This window comes from Acipenser ruthenus, chromosome 18 (assembly GCF_902713425.1).
Source record: "Acipenser ruthenus chromosome 18, fAciRut3.2 maternal haplotype, whole genome shotgun sequence".
In the NCBI taxonomy this organism is placed as follows: domain Eukaryota; kingdom Metazoa; phylum Chordata; class Actinopteri; order Acipenseriformes; family Acipenseridae; genus Acipenser; species Acipenser ruthenus.
The window spans coordinates 31,963,005-31,980,833 of NC_081206.1; the positions used below are offsets into that span (position 1 = coordinate 31,963,005).

The 17,829-nt window shown below is 48.6% G+C and overlaps 1 protein-coding gene across 1 annotated transcript; it reads right to left on the bottom strand.

Moving 5' to 3' along the window:
- Window positions 1-2,237: 2,237 nt before the first annotated feature.
- Window positions 2,238-17,462, bottom strand: LOC117414692 (exocyst complex component 5). Its single transcript, XM_058990573.1, has 18 exons — window positions 17,248-17,462; window positions 13,815-13,909; window positions 12,449-12,596; window positions 11,943-12,137; window positions 11,454-11,518; window positions 11,166-11,194; window positions 10,435-10,544; window positions 9,976-10,020; window positions 9,538-9,678; window positions 9,350-9,432; window positions 8,019-8,228; window positions 7,621-7,768; window positions 6,596-6,704; window positions 6,249-6,369; window positions 5,665-5,751; window positions 4,927-5,035; window positions 4,377-4,592; window positions 2,238-4,006 (listed from the first exon to the last, which is right to left on the bottom strand). The coding sequence occupies exons 1-18, from the start codon at window positions 17,284-17,286 to the stop codon at window positions 3,818-3,820; spliced, it is 2,139 nt and encodes a 712-aa protein (XP_058846556.1). The 5' UTR covers window positions 17,287-17,462; the 3' UTR covers window positions 2,238-3,817.
- Between the last annotated feature and the right edge of the window lie 367 nt (window positions 17,463-17,829).

The following is a 17,829-nucleotide window of genomic DNA, read 5'->3' on the forward strand; positions in this document are numbered from 1 at the left end:
GGGAGGGAGGCAGTGTGGTCTAGTGGTTAGAGCTGAGGGACTGGGAGGGAGGCAGTGTGGTCTAGTGGTTAGAGCTGAGGGACTGGGGGGGAGGCAGTGTGGTCTAGTGGTTAGAGCTGAAGGACTGGGAGGGAGGCAGTGTGGTCTAGTGGTTAGAGCTGAGGGACTGGGAGGGAGGCAGTGTGGTCTAGTGGTTAGAGTGGAAGGAGGGAGTGTGGTCTAGTGGTTAGAACTATTGCTAAGTTTTTTTTTTTTAATTAAAAAAAAAAAAGCACAAAACAAACAGTCAGCTTTTTGTAATAGTTTAGCCCCGACATTCTGAAGTGGCAGTTTTAATGAAAACTCTTTCAGTGGCAGAACCTCATTAGGCTGAACGACAGAAAACGCACAATAATTCTCTAAGAACATCAGAAACGCTGGAATGAAGCTCCTCGTTCAGAGCAGCGAGTCACGGTGCGTACAAAGGGCCCCAGCGAGCCCTGCTTCAGCACGGGCCCTTGTGTGGAAGGAAGGAAGGATGACATTCCAAGTGAATTCATCTCTGCAGGGAGGTTTCCATGGCGCCCTGGTAAACACGGAGCTGCGCTGGGGGAGGGGGGTAAGCAACAGAACTTCATCACTAGTTTTACTAGAAACAAGAAACATTTGGAATGGAGCACGTGAAACGGGAGCCATGCCCCCTCTCTTGCAGGGACTGCGCCGTTCCATGCATGCTCCTCAGTGTTATTCGACAGACTGCAGTGCGTTTCTCACTATTATCATTGAACGGTTTGTGAGTCAATGGATTAGTGATCGCCGCCGCGGATTTCATTCTGCAAGCCTTGAATAAAATATTCACTGATCGATGTATTTGATCCGCTGCCCTGCTTGTGTTTGCTTTTGAAACTCTTTGATCAGTCACGAATCAAGCAGATGAACAATAAAAAGTTTGACAAACGTTACTACAGTATATTGGATGTCATGTCGGAGAGAATTGATTTTCACGTATTTGGATCACCAGACTAGCAAATGATGGGTAGAATGGCTCCTCTCATTCCTCAACTTTCTAAAATATCTTAACCTGGAACAAGTCCTTTAAAAAGAGAGAACTTTACTTTTAAAACACTTTGTGTGTCCCACCCCTAGAGGGGGGAGAGGCTGGAGGAGTGAGAGTGCCTGTCCTAGCGAAGGGACGACCCCCCTCCCCCCTCCCCCCACAGGACCCCCGCAGTTCACACACAGCGCTCTCTCTCCCTGCTGGTCTGGGACACTGCAGTCAGGGAAGCAGGCTGTCTCAACAGAGAAGGGGGAGAAGCAGCGCACACTGAATTAGGGGAGAGAGCCTTATCGCCAGCCCCCAATGTTGACAGTGTGCTAATCCCATCCACCTGCTCAAACACTCCCCAAACAATTCACTGTGCGCCAACGCAAAGGGTTTTAATATTCGAGTCAGCTCCCGAGCGCCTCTCTGTCTGCGTGTGTGTCTCTCTCTCTGTTTTATCAGCTTCAGCTGGAAACAGAGCACCCCCCCTCTTCCTCCTCTCCCCCTAACCGTAAAGGCAGACCGCTTTAATCGCTCTGAAAACAAATAGTTTTTGAATGTTTGGAAAGCGGCAGTGTTTGCTCCGGAGCCTATGAAAATAGATTTTACAAGCTATCCGGTTGTGATTAGGGGTGACAGAACTGAATTCAGCAGCATTAATAATATTAATATTAGCCTAATTAATTATATTGTTTAACTTTCCTCTGCAGCTCTGTGTACCTTCTATACAGACCACACTACACGCTGTGTGGGTTCCTGCCCCTGGAGCACAGCTCTCTCCTCCCTCTCTCTCCGGTTCTCTTTTGGACGACTTTGAACTTGCTACATTACAAGGCTTGCATCTAAAAACAACAGACAGGAAGAAGATAAATACATTCAAGTAAAATGACACCCAGACAGCTGAATCACTCTTTGATGACCATCAGAACTGTAAACACAGCCTCCACAAAGAGCTGGTCCGAACGGAGAGATCCTCACATTGTATCCAAGTTGCCTGACAGACAGACAGAGAGAAAGGTCTAGCTGGAACGCTGTTACAGTACGGAGCGGCGATGAAGTTTACTGTGCTTATTATACAGTCAGTGCTTCCAGAGTGGTCACCTGGTAAAACGCATCATTTGTTTTAATGAATGAATGAATTACCAATAAAAGGTGAACACAGAATTCCTGCACACTGGTATTAATTAGCAAGGAGACAGGAAACAGAGGACAGAGCTGCTCTCAAGTCTTCAGTTTAATTTACAGCAAGCAAACAACATCATCACTTACGCAGAGCACTCATCAGATCCGAATTCGCACACAGCAGTCGTATTTCAACACTTCACTAAGCAGCCAGTAAAGTTACATTCTTACATCGCTAGTGTTCAGTGTGTGTGCCGGGCTGAACCTCTGTACAGGACTATCTGAGCAGGGAGGGACAGAAGGGATGGGTGGAGGACACTTAGTTTTAAATGACCATTGTGGCTTAGTGTCTTACGTACAAGTACAGTGTGCCCAGTACAATCGCACGCTGTTGGGTACACGTTACCCAGAACTCAGGCAGCGCTGCAGCCGGATTGACGGGCTTGTCAATAAAAGCCATCAATCAATAATCAAACTGCTTGAAGACTAGCATGGAGGTGCTTCACTGTGCAAACCTCCCCAAAACAGCCACCTACCTAACCCTGACCTGAGGGGGCCACCACCCCTCCCTTAGTCCCGGGCACAGGCACACGACAGCGGCTACTCATGGGGTCAACTTGGCCCACTGCTGCAGTTTATGGCACTACAAAAAACAAGCCCACTGTCTCGACAGCTCAGAAGTTCAATTAGTACAGAATACAGATAAACACGCTATTTTAAGGAGTTGAGATTGACAGCTGGGACGCGAGGTTTACATTTTGGGTTCAAAAGATGGGGCTGAAGAAATGACACATGGTATATACCCAAGCTAGACCAGTGTGTCTTAACTAAGGTCCTTCTGGGAACCCCTGAGAGTCCAGGTCTTCATTACTGCTGCACCCTCGCAGTGACGTGTCTATAGGCTGAAGCGGACGATCCAGCACTGCAGATTAGGAGTCTTTTTTATTCATGTGTGGATCTGTTTGTTGGCCAAGGTGTCTCCCAGCCAGCTGAAGGGTCACAGGGCTGATCGGTAGTCTTGATATTTAACAGCTGAAGCCACGCTGTCCTGATCGGCAATGCCAATAAGCAGTCTCGCTGTGCATTAGCTGAACGCCAGGCAGCGCTGCTGTCTCTTATCTGACACACTGCTGGGCTGTACTGTTGTTACCCATTAGCTGGAGCATCTCCTCAGTGTGGTTGATCTGGAGCCCTCATGTGCTTTCTCTGAAGCCACTCTGTCCTGATTGGTAACCGTGTTGTCTTATTAGCTGAAGCCTTGCTCTCTGAAGTCTGTTCTTGCTTTCTGTTGCTGGATGGACGCGGTGTCGGCCGGTGTGGACACTGTACTGACCGGCAGCCCTGCTACCCAGCGCTGCACAAACAGATTATTGAGATCACGCTCTCCGCAGAAAACAGGTGCTGACAATCGGGTGAGGGTCCCTGGTGTTGAATCGGGCTGATTCAAAGTGAAACAAGTAAAGACACAGCTGTGCTTGGGTTTGTGTTGATCGCTGCTTTTCACTCTGCAGAGAACAGCGATCCACACAAACCCCAGCCGCTGTTTCTTCACTGGTTTTCACTTTGAAAGGTGAATCAGCCCAAATCGATGCTGACGACCCTCACCCGATTGTCAGTGGTGAAGCCCATTCGAACCGTTGGATAATGGGCTCGTGCAGCTCTGCCGCTGCCCTCCTAGCTGAAGTGCCTCCCCAGTCTGGCGGCACGGTAGTCCACTCTGAGCTGCACGAAGGCGTGCAGCAGGTTGCGGTCCAGGTTCGTGAGCTGCTCCCCCGAGCAGACCTGCTTCAGGTTGTCAGGGGCCACCACCAGGAGGTTACACAGCGCGTGGAGAGTGTCGAACAGCTGCAGTACCAGCGGGACCTGCAGGGGGAGACAGAGAGAGAGGGAAAGAGAGTCAACATACAGAGGAAACCCAACACAAACTCTCTCAAGCTGGATGAGGAGAAAAACACATCTTTGGGGGGCGGGGAGCAGAAATCTCTCTCTAGAAGTCTACTGCAGCCCGCAGCCTTCTATCAAGCACCCTACACATGAAACCCTCCTCTTCCCCCCAACCTCCCCCAAACAAACTTGTTCCAGCACCCCTCCTTAGCCTCCCTCCCCAGCTCTCACCCTGAACTCCTTGGCCCCTCCTGTACCTGAAACTCTCCTCTTCCGCTCTGTACCCTCCCCCTGCACCCCACCACTCCCCTGAACCAGTACCCCTCATTGCCCCCGCTGCCTGGCTCACCTTGAACTCCTTGGCCCCTCGCCGGTACTCTGCCACGTCGCAGATGGCCAGCATGCCCCCCATGGAGCTGTACGTGAACTGCTGCAGGTGCTCCAGGATGAGCCGGTGGAACCGCACGCCAAACTCCATCAGAACCGTGTCCACGTTCTTCCCATCCATCGAGATCCGAACCCGCTCCACCTGCTTCATCACGTAGGCACACACCTTCACGCACGCCTGGGAGAGAGAGAGAGAGAGACACAGACAGATTCAACTACGAGTTTAATAAGACACATCAGAGCTTATTACCTACTGTGGCTAATCAAGCTCGTAATAAAACCTAGAATGGGTGAAACTGCAATTATTTCCATCCCTGGTAAAGATCTTAAAATAAAACTCTCCAATATTCTAGAATTTTAGGACTGCAACCGTTGTGTAAGACACTTGACCGAGCAGCCTTCCCTCCTTGCACAGAAGGTGCAGCCTGTACACGGTATGTATAAATTCTCCTTGAACTGGACAGGGTGTGTGTTCTGCAGCAGGGGTGCGATCCCTCTCCTGTGGCACTCACGTTGGTGTACTGGATTGTGACGTTGTTCTCGTCCTCTGGTTTGAAGTCGGTCTTCTTCTGCTCTGTGGCGAGGATGTGCTTCATCTGCCCCACCATGCAGTTCAGGGTCCTGAGCAGGGAAAAGAGAGAACACAAGAACATGTATGAACAGGAGGAGGCTATTCAGCCCATCATTGCTCACCCAGTCCCTATCAGCTGACTGATCTCAAAACTTGGTCTAATCTTAAAGGATCCAAATCATTCCGCATCAGCACCATGGCAGCCCATTCCATACCTCCACCACTCCCAACATGGTGTCCCCTACTCTGTGTCTCCATGTCATTCCCAACACAGTGTCCCCTACTCTGTGTCTCCACGTCATTCCCAACACAGTGTCCCCACGTCATTCCCAACACAGTGTCCCCTACCCTATGTCTCAGCTTACTATACCACACACAAGCCAGTCCACAGGGGCAGGCTACTGTGTATAATATCACTGCGAGGGAGCGAGTGACTCTCACATGCATGCGATATCATCCAGATCAGCTCACATGCACACAGAACACACACTAACTCGTATCGACTTCACAGCACAACATAAACCCCAAATACACATGCAGTCTATCTATCTATTTTTATTTTTATTTTTAAGTATGACTCAATTCAACCTCAAAACATACTTCAAACCAAAAGTTGACATCGATCCCCCCCCCCCCCCCGGTCTCACTGCGGTCTCTGTGTGTCCGTGTCCAGACTGACCTGTCAATGCCAGAGTCCAGCTTCACCTCCATCTGCTCGATGACCTCCTTCTTCTTCTGCAGGCACTCTGTCAGCTTCGGGGAGGAGCTGTGGTAGGAGTGAAGAGAGACACAGCACTCAGAGAGAGAGTGTGTGTGTGTGCGTGCGTGCGTGCGTGTGTGCGTGCGTGCGTGCGCACATCTGTGTTGACCTGCACAAACCTGTCTAGAGAGATGCTTTTTTAAATGCGTTGTTGTTTATCAGAGCTGTGCTCTTCTAAATTGAACTGAACTTGTTATCGCACTGCATCACTATTCAAAATGTGCTTAAAACAGGGATAAGCCTCCCACTGCACAGCAGCTTGGGGCTGAAGCAAGCTCCTAGTAAAACCTGGAGTGAGTGAAACTGCTGTGCAACAGGAGTCTTACTTCCATCCCTGTTAATGTCTCAGTCGTTGTATGCTTTCCAATGTGCCCAACATTGACCCACCAGAGCTGGCTGCCTCTGCCCCAGTATAGCCTAGAATGGACCAGTCTGCTCAGCGATGGGGGGGGGGGGTTTGCTCCCACACCTGTCTTGCTGGAGCAGCTTCCCAGCGCGCTCACCTGATAAGGGGCATGAGGTGGTCGTTGAACTGCTTGTCAAAGAGGTGGAAGATGGTGTTGGCCTGCTGAACCACGTCCAGGAAATACAAGTTTGCATTCTTGGAGTCTGGAGAGGGGATGGCTGGAGAGAGGGAGAGACGGAGAGAGACAGAGACAGAGACAGAGACAGAGATTAAAACCTTAAAATAGAGGTTCTGATTTCAAAAGGTAGTCCCTGATACAGACAGATCTTTTTAAAGCACCACACACTCTGGTAAGTGCTGAGAATCTGTGGATCTGAATGCAATGTACAGACTGTACCAACTAGGATATTTTATGACAGTGAGAAAAAAAGAAGCCCCACTGACCTGCCAGTCCTATCTCCAGCGCGTAGTCCATGTGATCCACACACAGGTGATCCACCAGCAGCAGGAAGATGGAGTAAGCATTCTTCGGCAGGTCTGAGGGGTCCGACAGCTGGGAGAGGAGAGGAGAAAGAGGACAAGAACAGAGAGACATGGTACAGCGTTTAGAAACATGGTAAACCATGGTAAATGCATCGTACAATCATGGGAAAAGATTGGGGGAAAACTGCAAAAATACCCCGGTAAACTTTTATAAGTGTACCCTGTATCAGCCCTCTCTCTCTGTTCTGTATTGTGACTCGGTCTGTCTCCCCTCCTCCCCCTGTATCAGCCCTCTCTCTCTGTTCTGTAATGTGACTCAGTCTGCCTCCTCTCTCTCTCCCTTCCTCTCTGTTCTGTAATGTGACTCAGTCTGCCTCCTCTCTCTCTCCCTTCCTCTCTGTTCTGTAATGTGACTCAGTCTGCCTCCCCTCTCTCTCTGTTCTGTAATGTGACTCAGTCTGTCTCCTCTCTCTCTCTCCCCCTCCCTCTCTGTTCTGTAATGTGACTCAGTCTGTCTCCTCTCTCTCTCTCCCCCTCCCTCTCTGTTCTGTAATGTGACTCAGTCTGCCTCCTCTCTCTCTCTCCCCCTCCCTCTCTGTTCTGTAATGTGACTCAGTCTGCCTCCTCTCTCTCTCTCCCCCTCCCTCTCTGTTCTGTAATGTGACTCAGTCTGCCTCCTCTCTCTCTCTCCCCCTCCCTCTCTGTTCTGTAATGTGACTCAGTCTGTCTCCTCTCTCTCTCTCCCCCTCCCTCTCTGTTCTGTAATGTGACTCAGTCTGCCTCCTCTCTCTCTCTCCCCCTCCCTCTCTGTTCTGTAATGTGACTCAGTCTGCCTCCTCTCTCTCTCTCCCCCTCCCTCTCTGTTCTGTAATGTGACTCAGTCTGCCTCCTCTCTCTCTCTCCCCCTCCCTCTCTGTTCTGTAATGTGACTCAGTCTGCCTCCTCTCTCTCTCTCCCTCCCTCTCGGTTCTGTCTCCCCTCCTCACCCTGTGGCAGCGTTCGAAGGCGTGCCGGGTCTCCTGCAGCAGGTTGACCACCACCTCCTGTGAGAGGAAGGTCTCCCCGTGCGTGTCGATGCTCGGCCCCAGAGACAGGTTGGTGCGCTGTCGGATTCGTTCCTTCAGGTCCTGGATGCTGCGCACAGAGAGGGGAGGGAGGGGGGACAGGGGGACACACATACTCATTGAGGGCTCTGGGTTTGCAAGCGGTCCAGTTTAAATTGAGAGCCTTTGATTACAGTACGATTCGGGTTTCTCATGTTGCTATAAGTAACTCAACATGCTGTGAAGAAGTTCTCTATCTAGGGACAGATCCACACACCAAGCACTTCAACCACAAGACACTGTTTGTGTAGCTTGGCTAGGCTGCATGATAATGAAGTTACCCGCCGGTGCCCAGCGTGCGTTTCTGGTGGTTCTTGGACTCGTAGTATCTCTGCAGGACCGCGGCGCTGCGGCTCCGGAGGAACTCGCGCTCCATCTCCATGTAGCTCTCCAGGTACGAGGAGAAGATGTTCTTGATCAGCTTGGACAGGAAGGTCTGCTTGTCTGTGCCCAGGTTGAACTCTGTCAGCTTGCCGGCCAGGGTCGTCGTCCTGCGACAGAGACAGAGACAGAGACAGAGACACACACAGAGATAGAGACAGAGACACACACACACAGAGACAGAGAGACACACACACACAGAGACAGAGACACACACAGAGACGCATGCACACAGCACACACACACACAGACACACACAGAGACAGATGCACAGACAGGTTAATAAACAGGAAGTGTGTTTCAGTATAAAAGATGAATCTAGCAACTGTGGTCGATTACAACTCTTCTACAATAAGAGACAAACTGCACACAACTTATTACAGAAAAAAAATTATTAAAAAAAATGCTGTGGAAGAATTCAAAATCCTGCATCTTTATACTGATCACTGAATCAGTGAATCAGCTGGCACAGTGACGTGTTACCTGGTGCACAGATCAGTGAATCAGCTGGCACAGTAACGTGTTACCTGGTGCACAGATCAGTGAATCAGCTGGCACAGTAACGTGTTACCTGGTGCACAGATCAGTGAATCAGCTGGCACAGTAACGTGTTACCTGGTGCACAGATCAGTGAATCAGCTGGCACAGTAATGTGTTACCTGGTGCACAGATCAGTGAATCAGCTGGCACAGTGACGTGTTACCTGGTGCACAGATCAGTGAATCAGCTGGCACAGTGACGTGTTACCTGGTGTACAGATCAGTGAATCAGCTGGCACAGTGACATGTTACCTGGTGTACAGATCAGTGAATCAGCTGGCACAGTAATGTGTTACCTGGTGTACAGATCAGTGAATCAGCTGGCACAGTAACGTGTTACCTGGTGCACAGATCAGTGAATCAGCTGGCACAGTAACGTGTTACCTGGTGCACAGATCAGTGAATCAGCTGGCACAGTAACGTGTTACCTGGTGCACAGATCAGTGAATCAGCTGGCACAGTAACGTGTTACCTGGTGCACAGATCAGTGAATCAGCTGGCACAGTGACGTGTTACCTGGTGTACAGATCAGTGAATCAGCTGGCACAGTGACGTGTTACCTGGTGCACAGATCAGTGAATCAGCTGGCACAGTAACGTGTTACCTGGTGCACAGATCAGTGAATCAGCTGGCACAGTAACGTGTTACCTGGTGCACAGATCAGTGAATCAGCTGGCACAGTGACGTGTTACCTGGTGTACAGATCGTACAGGTTCTTCAGGTACTGCTCAGCATCCGCTTTGCGACTTTCCTCCAAATTGTCCCTCACAAAGTTCTGAAATGGAAGCAAAATGTACATTCACAAACGAGATGGGCTAACCAGAAACACAACAGTTTTTCTAAAAGCACTGCTACGGAGGGTCTGGCCCGCGTGGATCACCTGCAGCTTGTTCTCGAAGATGTTCTGGATGAGTTTAGCCATGATGGTCTCCGGGCTGCTGAACACCTCCCCCACCTGCTTGTTCACACGCTGACACAGCACGGCCGTGTCTTCAAAGACATCGTTACGAGAATACGCACCCTGGGACACAAAGAGTTAAAGAGTCAGGAGCAGAAGACCCCGCAGACAGCGGCAGGGATAGAAATAAGACTCCTACTGCATAGCAGGTTCACCCAGTCCAGGTTTTAATGTGTGCTTGATTACCTCCAGTGTGTATGTAGATCAGATGTGTCTTACTAAACTCATAGTAAAACCAGGAATGGATCAAACTGCTGTGCAATGGGAGTCTTGTCTCTGGATATGGATAAGTGAAAACGGAGCAGTGGTTGTAAAGTGGAAAGATTAGATCTGGCACGTAAACAGATTTCAAACGCCTACCTCCTGGCACTGTTTGATGTACACGTCGACACAGTGAGCATAGCCCTGGAAGGACAAGGAAACCGAAAATATTCAGAAACTCTCCCTCGGGTCTCAACATCAGATAAACACCAAAACAACTAAACAACTAAACAACTTCAATCTACAACCGTGCATTCACTGACTGCGCCACCTCATAAATAAAGTCAGGGCCGCTGGCGAGCTGCGCAAGGCTAATGGTAGCACTGCAGTCTAACATAGCCACGAACAGCCTGGTAGCATTACTATACAGTGTATGTGATTCACGGTTACATGCAAAAGTATGAGAAAACACAATACAACCTTCCCCAGAATGTCAGCTCACTATGGTAACACTTTAGCTGGGTTTCAGATGTTATTTAAAGAAGTCAAAGCTTCGTTCTTCAATGCATTACACACAAAGAAGAGACGACACCGGCGCTCTGAGCCCCGGGTACTGACCTTGAAGTGCAGCAGCACAGCGGCCGCCTGCCTCATGCGCGCGATCTCCCCGCGCCGCTGTGCGCTCGTGAACTCCTGGATCAGCTGCCGCTCCAGGTCGTGGTATTTACCTGCGAAACCCCAGGGAAGCCACACGCGTCAGAGGAGACCACGTGCTGCATGGAGCGCCACCAAAACCAGGTGCCTCAAATCAGCTCCATGATTTCATATTCTAGTGCTCCACAAGCCCGATTTACAATTCTGAACGCCCGTTCGATGCAATCTCTAAAAACAGTGCAATTCATTCAAATAGAAATAATAATGAAAAACTAAAGTTAGACTCCAGTGCTCCTTCCTTTTTTGCTATCTGACTTCATCAAATTACAATGAGACACTGGAAGCAGTGCACTGGCCCATATGCAGTCACATATAGAGCGTAGGGACCGCAGGCAGGTGATCCAACAGCTGCACTACAAGGGCAAGGCCCCAGATATACAAGAGCTGTGCAGAACCTGCACCTGGAGCAGAGCAGACCGTGAACACATCCTGGTAAACTGAGCCCAGATCAGCCCTCCAGCGGACAATCCAAACTTTAAAACAGCAAGCACTTTCCAGCTCACTTCGGCCCATGTTGCATTTCTCCCTGCCTGTATCGGTTACACTTAATTAAGGGGTAACATGATCACCCCCCCACCCCAGAATAATTCATGGGCACCACCTCTCGCAAACACAAACTCAAAATCTTTACTTACTTGCAATCTTTGCCTTCACATCAGCAAACCTGTTTGAAACCAAACAGAAGCCATTAGAACGAGCATCAGAAAAAAAAAAAAACATTCACGCTTACTGCCTCCTGCACAAAATAAACTGAGAGAAATCACTCTGCCTGCTCTGTGTAACTAAAGATCTCTCCTTCCATGCATAATAATTTGCATAAAATCAAATCAGTGAGGTTTTAAAATGTGTGCAGGCTTTTTATTCCCGGTCCATTGATGGAAATGCTTTGGTTTCCAAAGGCAGCTGCTTAACTAGTTAGCTACCTGTCAAAAGGAAGCTCCTGGGCAATCAGATGCAGCTTCTGAATGATGTCAGCGGCCTCTTTGATCTGAAGAACAAAACAAACAATTCAAATAAACAAGGTCTGACGGAGTGTTTCCCGCTGTCAATCGCCGCAGCCCTTCCCTTTAGTACAGCGTCTGTCCTCTAGCTAAGATTAACCAAATCCCATGTAAGCGGTCGTGTCACTGTTCCCTGAAGTCAGGATTTGCACTGCTCGGGGTGCAGCTCTACCTACCTTTGCAAGGGATTTGCACAGATTGGGAAAGGGTTACGGTTTGTTCTTCATTATTTGTTAAATAAAAGACTCAAGGTGACCCAGGTAATAAGGGCAGCGATGTGGAAGGAAACAGAATGAAGCACAGCAGCTGTGGATCAGCTCAGCGTGTGTGTTCCACGTCTTCACTGTCTCCAGCAGTCCACCCTGCCACAACAGCACAGCTTCCCTCCCTGGCCCCCTTCCCGCTGCTCGCCTTGTCCGGGTTGTTGAAGACGTCGCTGCGCAGCTCCCCGTCCAGGAACTCGTTGAAGTAGGTCATGAGGCGCTGCGCCTCGACGGCTCTCTGCCGCGGCGTGTTCACCCCCTCCAGCTGGTCCCCCAGGTGACACACCTTCGTGGCCACGTAGCTGATGTGCTCGTCCAGCTCCTGGAAGTGCTGGAACGCCACCTGCACAGAAACGCAGACCAGGGCGTCAGAGTCTCACACTCACACACACACTCCCGTGTTCAGCAGGGATGGACATGAGACTCCTGGTGCACAGCAGTTTCACCCATTCCAGATTTTAATACCAGCTTGATAGTGTGCAACAAGCTCAGGTGTGTCCTATTAAACTCATAGTAAAACCAGGAATGGGTCAGACTGCTATGCAATGGGAGTCTTATTTCCATCCCTGCAGATTCTACTGCTTTAAAAGTTTTCTTTCAAGTTGCAAAATAATGTAGTTGTATTAGCGCTGAGCACAGCACGTCTCTGGGTACCTGGTTGCTCCTCTGCAGGTCCTGCACTTTGTGTGCAAACTCCTTGGCCTCTTTGTGACACTGCTGTTCCAGCTTCTCCACCCTCCTCTGGATTCGCTCGTCCAGCAGCTTCAGATCCTCGATGTGATTCTCAAACTCATCCAGCAGCCTGCGGGAATATTGCTCTGTATTATTGTCTTGTAAAGGGGAGCTCTGTATTATTGTCTTGTAAAGGGGAGCTCTGTATTATTGTCTTGTAAAGGGGAGCTCTGTATTATTGTCTTGTAAAGAGGAGCTCTGTATTATTGTCTTGTAAAGGGGAGCTCTGTATTATTGTCTTGTAAAGGGGAGCTCTGTATTATTGTCTTGTGAAGGGGAGCTCTGTATTATTGTCTTGTGAAGGGGAGCTCTGTATTATTGTCTTGTAAAGGGGAGCTCTGTATTATTGTCTTGTAAAGAGGAGCTCTGTATTATTGTCTTGTAAAGAGGAGCTCTGTATTATTGTCTTGTGAAGGGGAGCTCTGTATTATTGTCTTGTGAAGGGGAGCTCTGTATTATTGTCTTGTAAAGAGGAGCTCTGTATTATTGTCTTGTAAAGGGGAGCTCTGTATTATTGTCTTGTGAAGGGGAGCTCTGTATTATTGTCTTGTGAAGGGGAGCTCTGTATTATTGTCTTGTAAAGAGGAGCTCTGTATTATTGTCTTGTGAAGAGGAGCTCTGTATTATTGTCTTGTGAAGGGGAGCTCTGTATTATTGTCTTGTGAAGGGGAGCTCTGTATTATTGTCTTGTAAAGAGGAGCTCTGTATTATTGCCTTGTAAAGAGGAGCTCTGTATTATTGTCTTGTGAAGGGGAGCTCTGTATTATTGTCTTGTGAAGGGGAGCTCTGTATTATTGTCTTGTGAAGGGGAGCTCTGTATTATTGTCTTGTGAAGGGGAGCTCTGTATTATTGTCTTGTGAAGGGGAGCTCTGTATTATTGTCTTGTAAAGGGGAGCTCTGTATTATTGTCTTGTAAAGAGGAGCTCTGTATTATTGTCTTGTAAAGGGGAGCTCTGTATTATTGTCTTGTAAAGAGGAGCTCTGTATTATTGTCTTGTAAAGAGGAGCTCTGTATTATTGTCTTGTGAAGGGGAGCTCTGTATTATTGTCTTGTAAAGGGGAGCTCTGTATTATTGTCTTGTAAAGAGGAGCTCTGTATTATTGTCTTGTAAAGGGGAGCTCTGTATTATTGTCTTGTAAAGGGGAGCTCTGTATTATTGTCTTGTGAAGGGGAGCTCTGTATTATTGTCTTGTAAAGGGGAGCTCTGTATTATTGTCTTGTGAAGGGGAGCTCTGTATTATTGTCTTGTGAAGGGGAGCTCTGTATTATTGTCGTGCTGGGTTTACTTTTTGGGGTCGAAGGCCAACGCCCCTCCCTTGGAGCCGCCCCCCGGGGTCCTCCAGGCCAGCCTCTCGATGTACTCGTCTGCATCAAAGGGCTCCTGCAGCATCAGGGAGACAAACCATTACACACGATGAGACACGCACACGCACGATGAGACACGCCCACGATGAGACACACACACACAGAATGAGACACGCACACGCACACGCACACACGATGAGACACGCACACACAGACACACACAATGACTTTTTAATTGCTCTTAGTGAATCCGGATATTATGAATTCACAATGCTTTTGGATACCGGAATTAAATGAAAGTTTAATTTAAAAATAAAATCATCATCATAATAATAATAATAATAATAATAATAATAAAAATAATAATAATAATAATAATAAAATAACCCTGTACACAGTAAATAACACAGCAATACAGCATGCAGTGTGATCGAGCCAGTATTACAGTCTCTGCACCGAGGAAACCCCACCTCGATAACCCTGTACACAGTAAATAACACAGCAATACAGCATGCAGTGTGATCGAGCCAGTATTAGTCTCTGCACCGAGGAAACCCCACCTCGATAACCCTGTACACAGTAAATAACACAGCAATACAGCATGCAGTGTGATCGAGCCAGTATTAGTCTCTGCACCGAGGAAACCCCACCTCGATAACCCTGGCTGTACACCGTAAATAACACAGCAATACAGCATGCAGTGTGATCGAGCCAGTATTACAGTCTCTGCACCGAGGAAACCCCACCTCGATAACCCTGTACACAGTAAATAACACAGCAATACAGCATGCAGTGTGATCGAGCCAGTATTACAGCCTCTGAACCGAGGAAACCCCACCTCGATAACCCTGTACACAGTAAATAACACAGCAATACAGCATGCAGTGTGATCGAGCCAGTATTACAGTCTCTGCACCGAGGAAACCCCACCTCGATAACCCTGTACACAGTAAATAACACAGCAATACAGCATGCAGTGTGATCGAGCCAGTATTACAGTCTCTGCACCGAGGAAACCCCACCTCGATAACCCTGTACACAGTAAATAACACAGCAATACAGCATGCAGTGTGATCGAGCCAGTATTACAGTCTCTGCACCGAGGAAACCCCACCTCGATAACCCTGTACACAGTAAATAACACAGCAATACAGCATGCAGTGTGATCGAGCCAGTATTACAGTCTCTGCACCGAGGAAACCCCACCTCGATAACCCTGTACACAGTAAATAACACAGCAATACAGCATGCAGTGTGATCGAGCCAGTATTACAGTCTCTGCACCGAGGAAACCCCACCTCGATAACCCTGTACACAGTAAATAACACAGCAATACAGCATGCAGTGTGATCGAGCCAGTATTAGTCTCTGCACCGAGGAAACCCCACCTCGATAACCCTGTACACAGTAAATAACACAGCAATACAGCATGCAGTGTGATCGAGCCAGTATTAGTCTCTGCACCGAGGAAACCCCACCTCGATAACCCTGGCTGTACACCGTAAATAACACCTCAATACAGCATGCAGTGTGATCGAGCCAGTATTACAGTCTCTGAACCGAGGAAACCCCACCTCGATAACCCTGTACACAGTAAATAACACCTCAATACAGCATGCAGTGTGATCGAGCCAGTATTACAGTCTCTGCACCGAGGAAACCCCACCTCGATAACCCTGTACACAGTAAATAACACAGCAATACAGCATGCAGTGTGATCGAGCCAGTATTACAGTCTCTGCACCGAGGAAACCCCACCTCGATAACCCTGTACACAGTAAAAAACACAGCAATACAGCATGCAGTGTGATCGAGCCAGTATTACAGTCTCTGAACCGAGGAAACCCCACCTCGATAACCCTGTACACAGTAAATAACACCTCAATACAGCATGCAGTGTGATCGAGCCAGTATTACAGTCTCTGCACCGAGGAAACCCCACCTCGATAACCCTGTACACAGTAAATAACACAGCAATACAGCATGCAGTGTGATCGAGCCAGTATTACAGTCTCTGCACCGAGGAAACCCCACCTCGATAACCCTGTACACAGTAAATAACACCTCAATACAGCATGCAGTGTGATCGAGCCAGTATTACAGTCTCTGAACCGAGGAAACCCCACCTCGATAACCCTGTACACAGTAAATAACACAGCAATACAGCATGCAGTGTGATCGAGCCAGTATTACAGTCTCTGCACCGAGGAAACCCCACCTCGATAACCCTGTACACAGTAAATAACACAGCAATACAGCATGCAGTGTGATCGAGCCAGTATTACAGTCTCTGCACCGAGGAAACCCCACCTCGATAACCCTGTACACAGTAAATAACACCTCAATACAGCATGCAGTGTGATCGAGCCAGTATTACAGTCTCTGAACCGAGGAAACCCCACCTCGATAACCCTGTACACAGTAAATAACACAGCAATACAGCATGCAGTGTGATCGAGCCAGTATTACAGTCTCTGCACCGAGGAAACCCCACCTCGATAACCCTGTACACAGTAAATAACACAGCAATACAGCATGCAGTGTGATCGAGCCAGTATTACAGTCTCTGCACCGAGGAAACCCCACCTCGATAACCCTGTACACAGTAAATAACACAGCAATACAGCATGCAGTGTGATCGAGCCAGTATTACAGTCTCTGCACCGAGGAAACCCCACCTCGATAACCCTGTACACAGTAAATAACACAGCAATACAGCATGCAGTGTGATCGAGCCAGTATTACAGCCTCTGCACCGAGGAAACCCCACCTCGATAACCCTGTACACAGTAAATAACACAGCAATACAGCATGCAGTGTGATCGAGCCAGTATTACAGCCTCTGCACCGAGGAAACCCCACCTCGATAACCCTGTACACAGTAAATAACACAGCAATACAGCATGCAGTGTGATCGAGCCAGTATTACAGTCTCTGCACCGAGGAAACCCCACCTCGATAACCCTGTACACAGTAAATAACACAGCAATACAGCATGCAGTGTGATCGAGCCAGTATTACAGTCTCTGCACCGAGGAAACCCCACCTCGATAACCCTGTACACAGTAAATAACACAGCAATACAGCATGCAGTGTGATCGAGCCAGTATTACAGTCTCTGCACCGAGGAAACCCCACCTCGATAACCCTGTACACAGTAAATAACACAGCAATACAGCATGCAGTGTGATCGAGCCAGTATTACAGTCTCTGCACCGAGGAAACCCCACCTCGATAACCCTGTACACAGTAAATAACACAGCAATACAGCATGCAGTGTGATCGAGCCAGTATTACAGTCTCTGCACCGAGGAAACCCCACCTCGATAACCCTGTACACAGTAAATAACACAGCAATACAGCATGCAGTGTGATCGAGCCAGTATTACAGTCTCTGCACCGAGGAAACCCCACCTCGAATAGCTGCGCTGTTGTTGCCATGGCTTGATTCATGGTCAAGCCGGACCGGACAGTCAGTTCGGAGACGGATAGCGAGCCTCAGGGTTTAAACAGTTCCGAATCGCGCTGTCTTGTTATCTGTTTATTTTCACAGCGGAAAAGTCGGCCTGTTTTGCTCTCCTGCCCAGCTATGCCATGTCGGGACCGGAAACTGAGACGAGAAGCCCCGCCCCTCCAATGAAGGGGGGGGAGAGGGGGGGGGGGGGGTCCGCGTGCACGAGCTGCGGAGGGAATGCGCGTCGCTGCCAACGTGCACGATTCTGGCGTGACAGACAAATACTGCGCTGCGGTGCATTACAAGGATGGAAAGAAGACTCCTATTGCATAGCGCTAATAATAACAATAATGATAATAACAAGAGGAAGAAGAAGAAGAAGAAGAAGAAGAAACGCAGTTTATAGTACGTTTATCAAAGTCCTGGTTATGTCATTTTATATTGATAGTTATGTAACTCATAAGGATTGTAGCATTTTCCTGTTGCTCCTTAAAGTATATCCAGTTGAAATATAGAGCGATTGCATTTTCTGAATTCTGAAG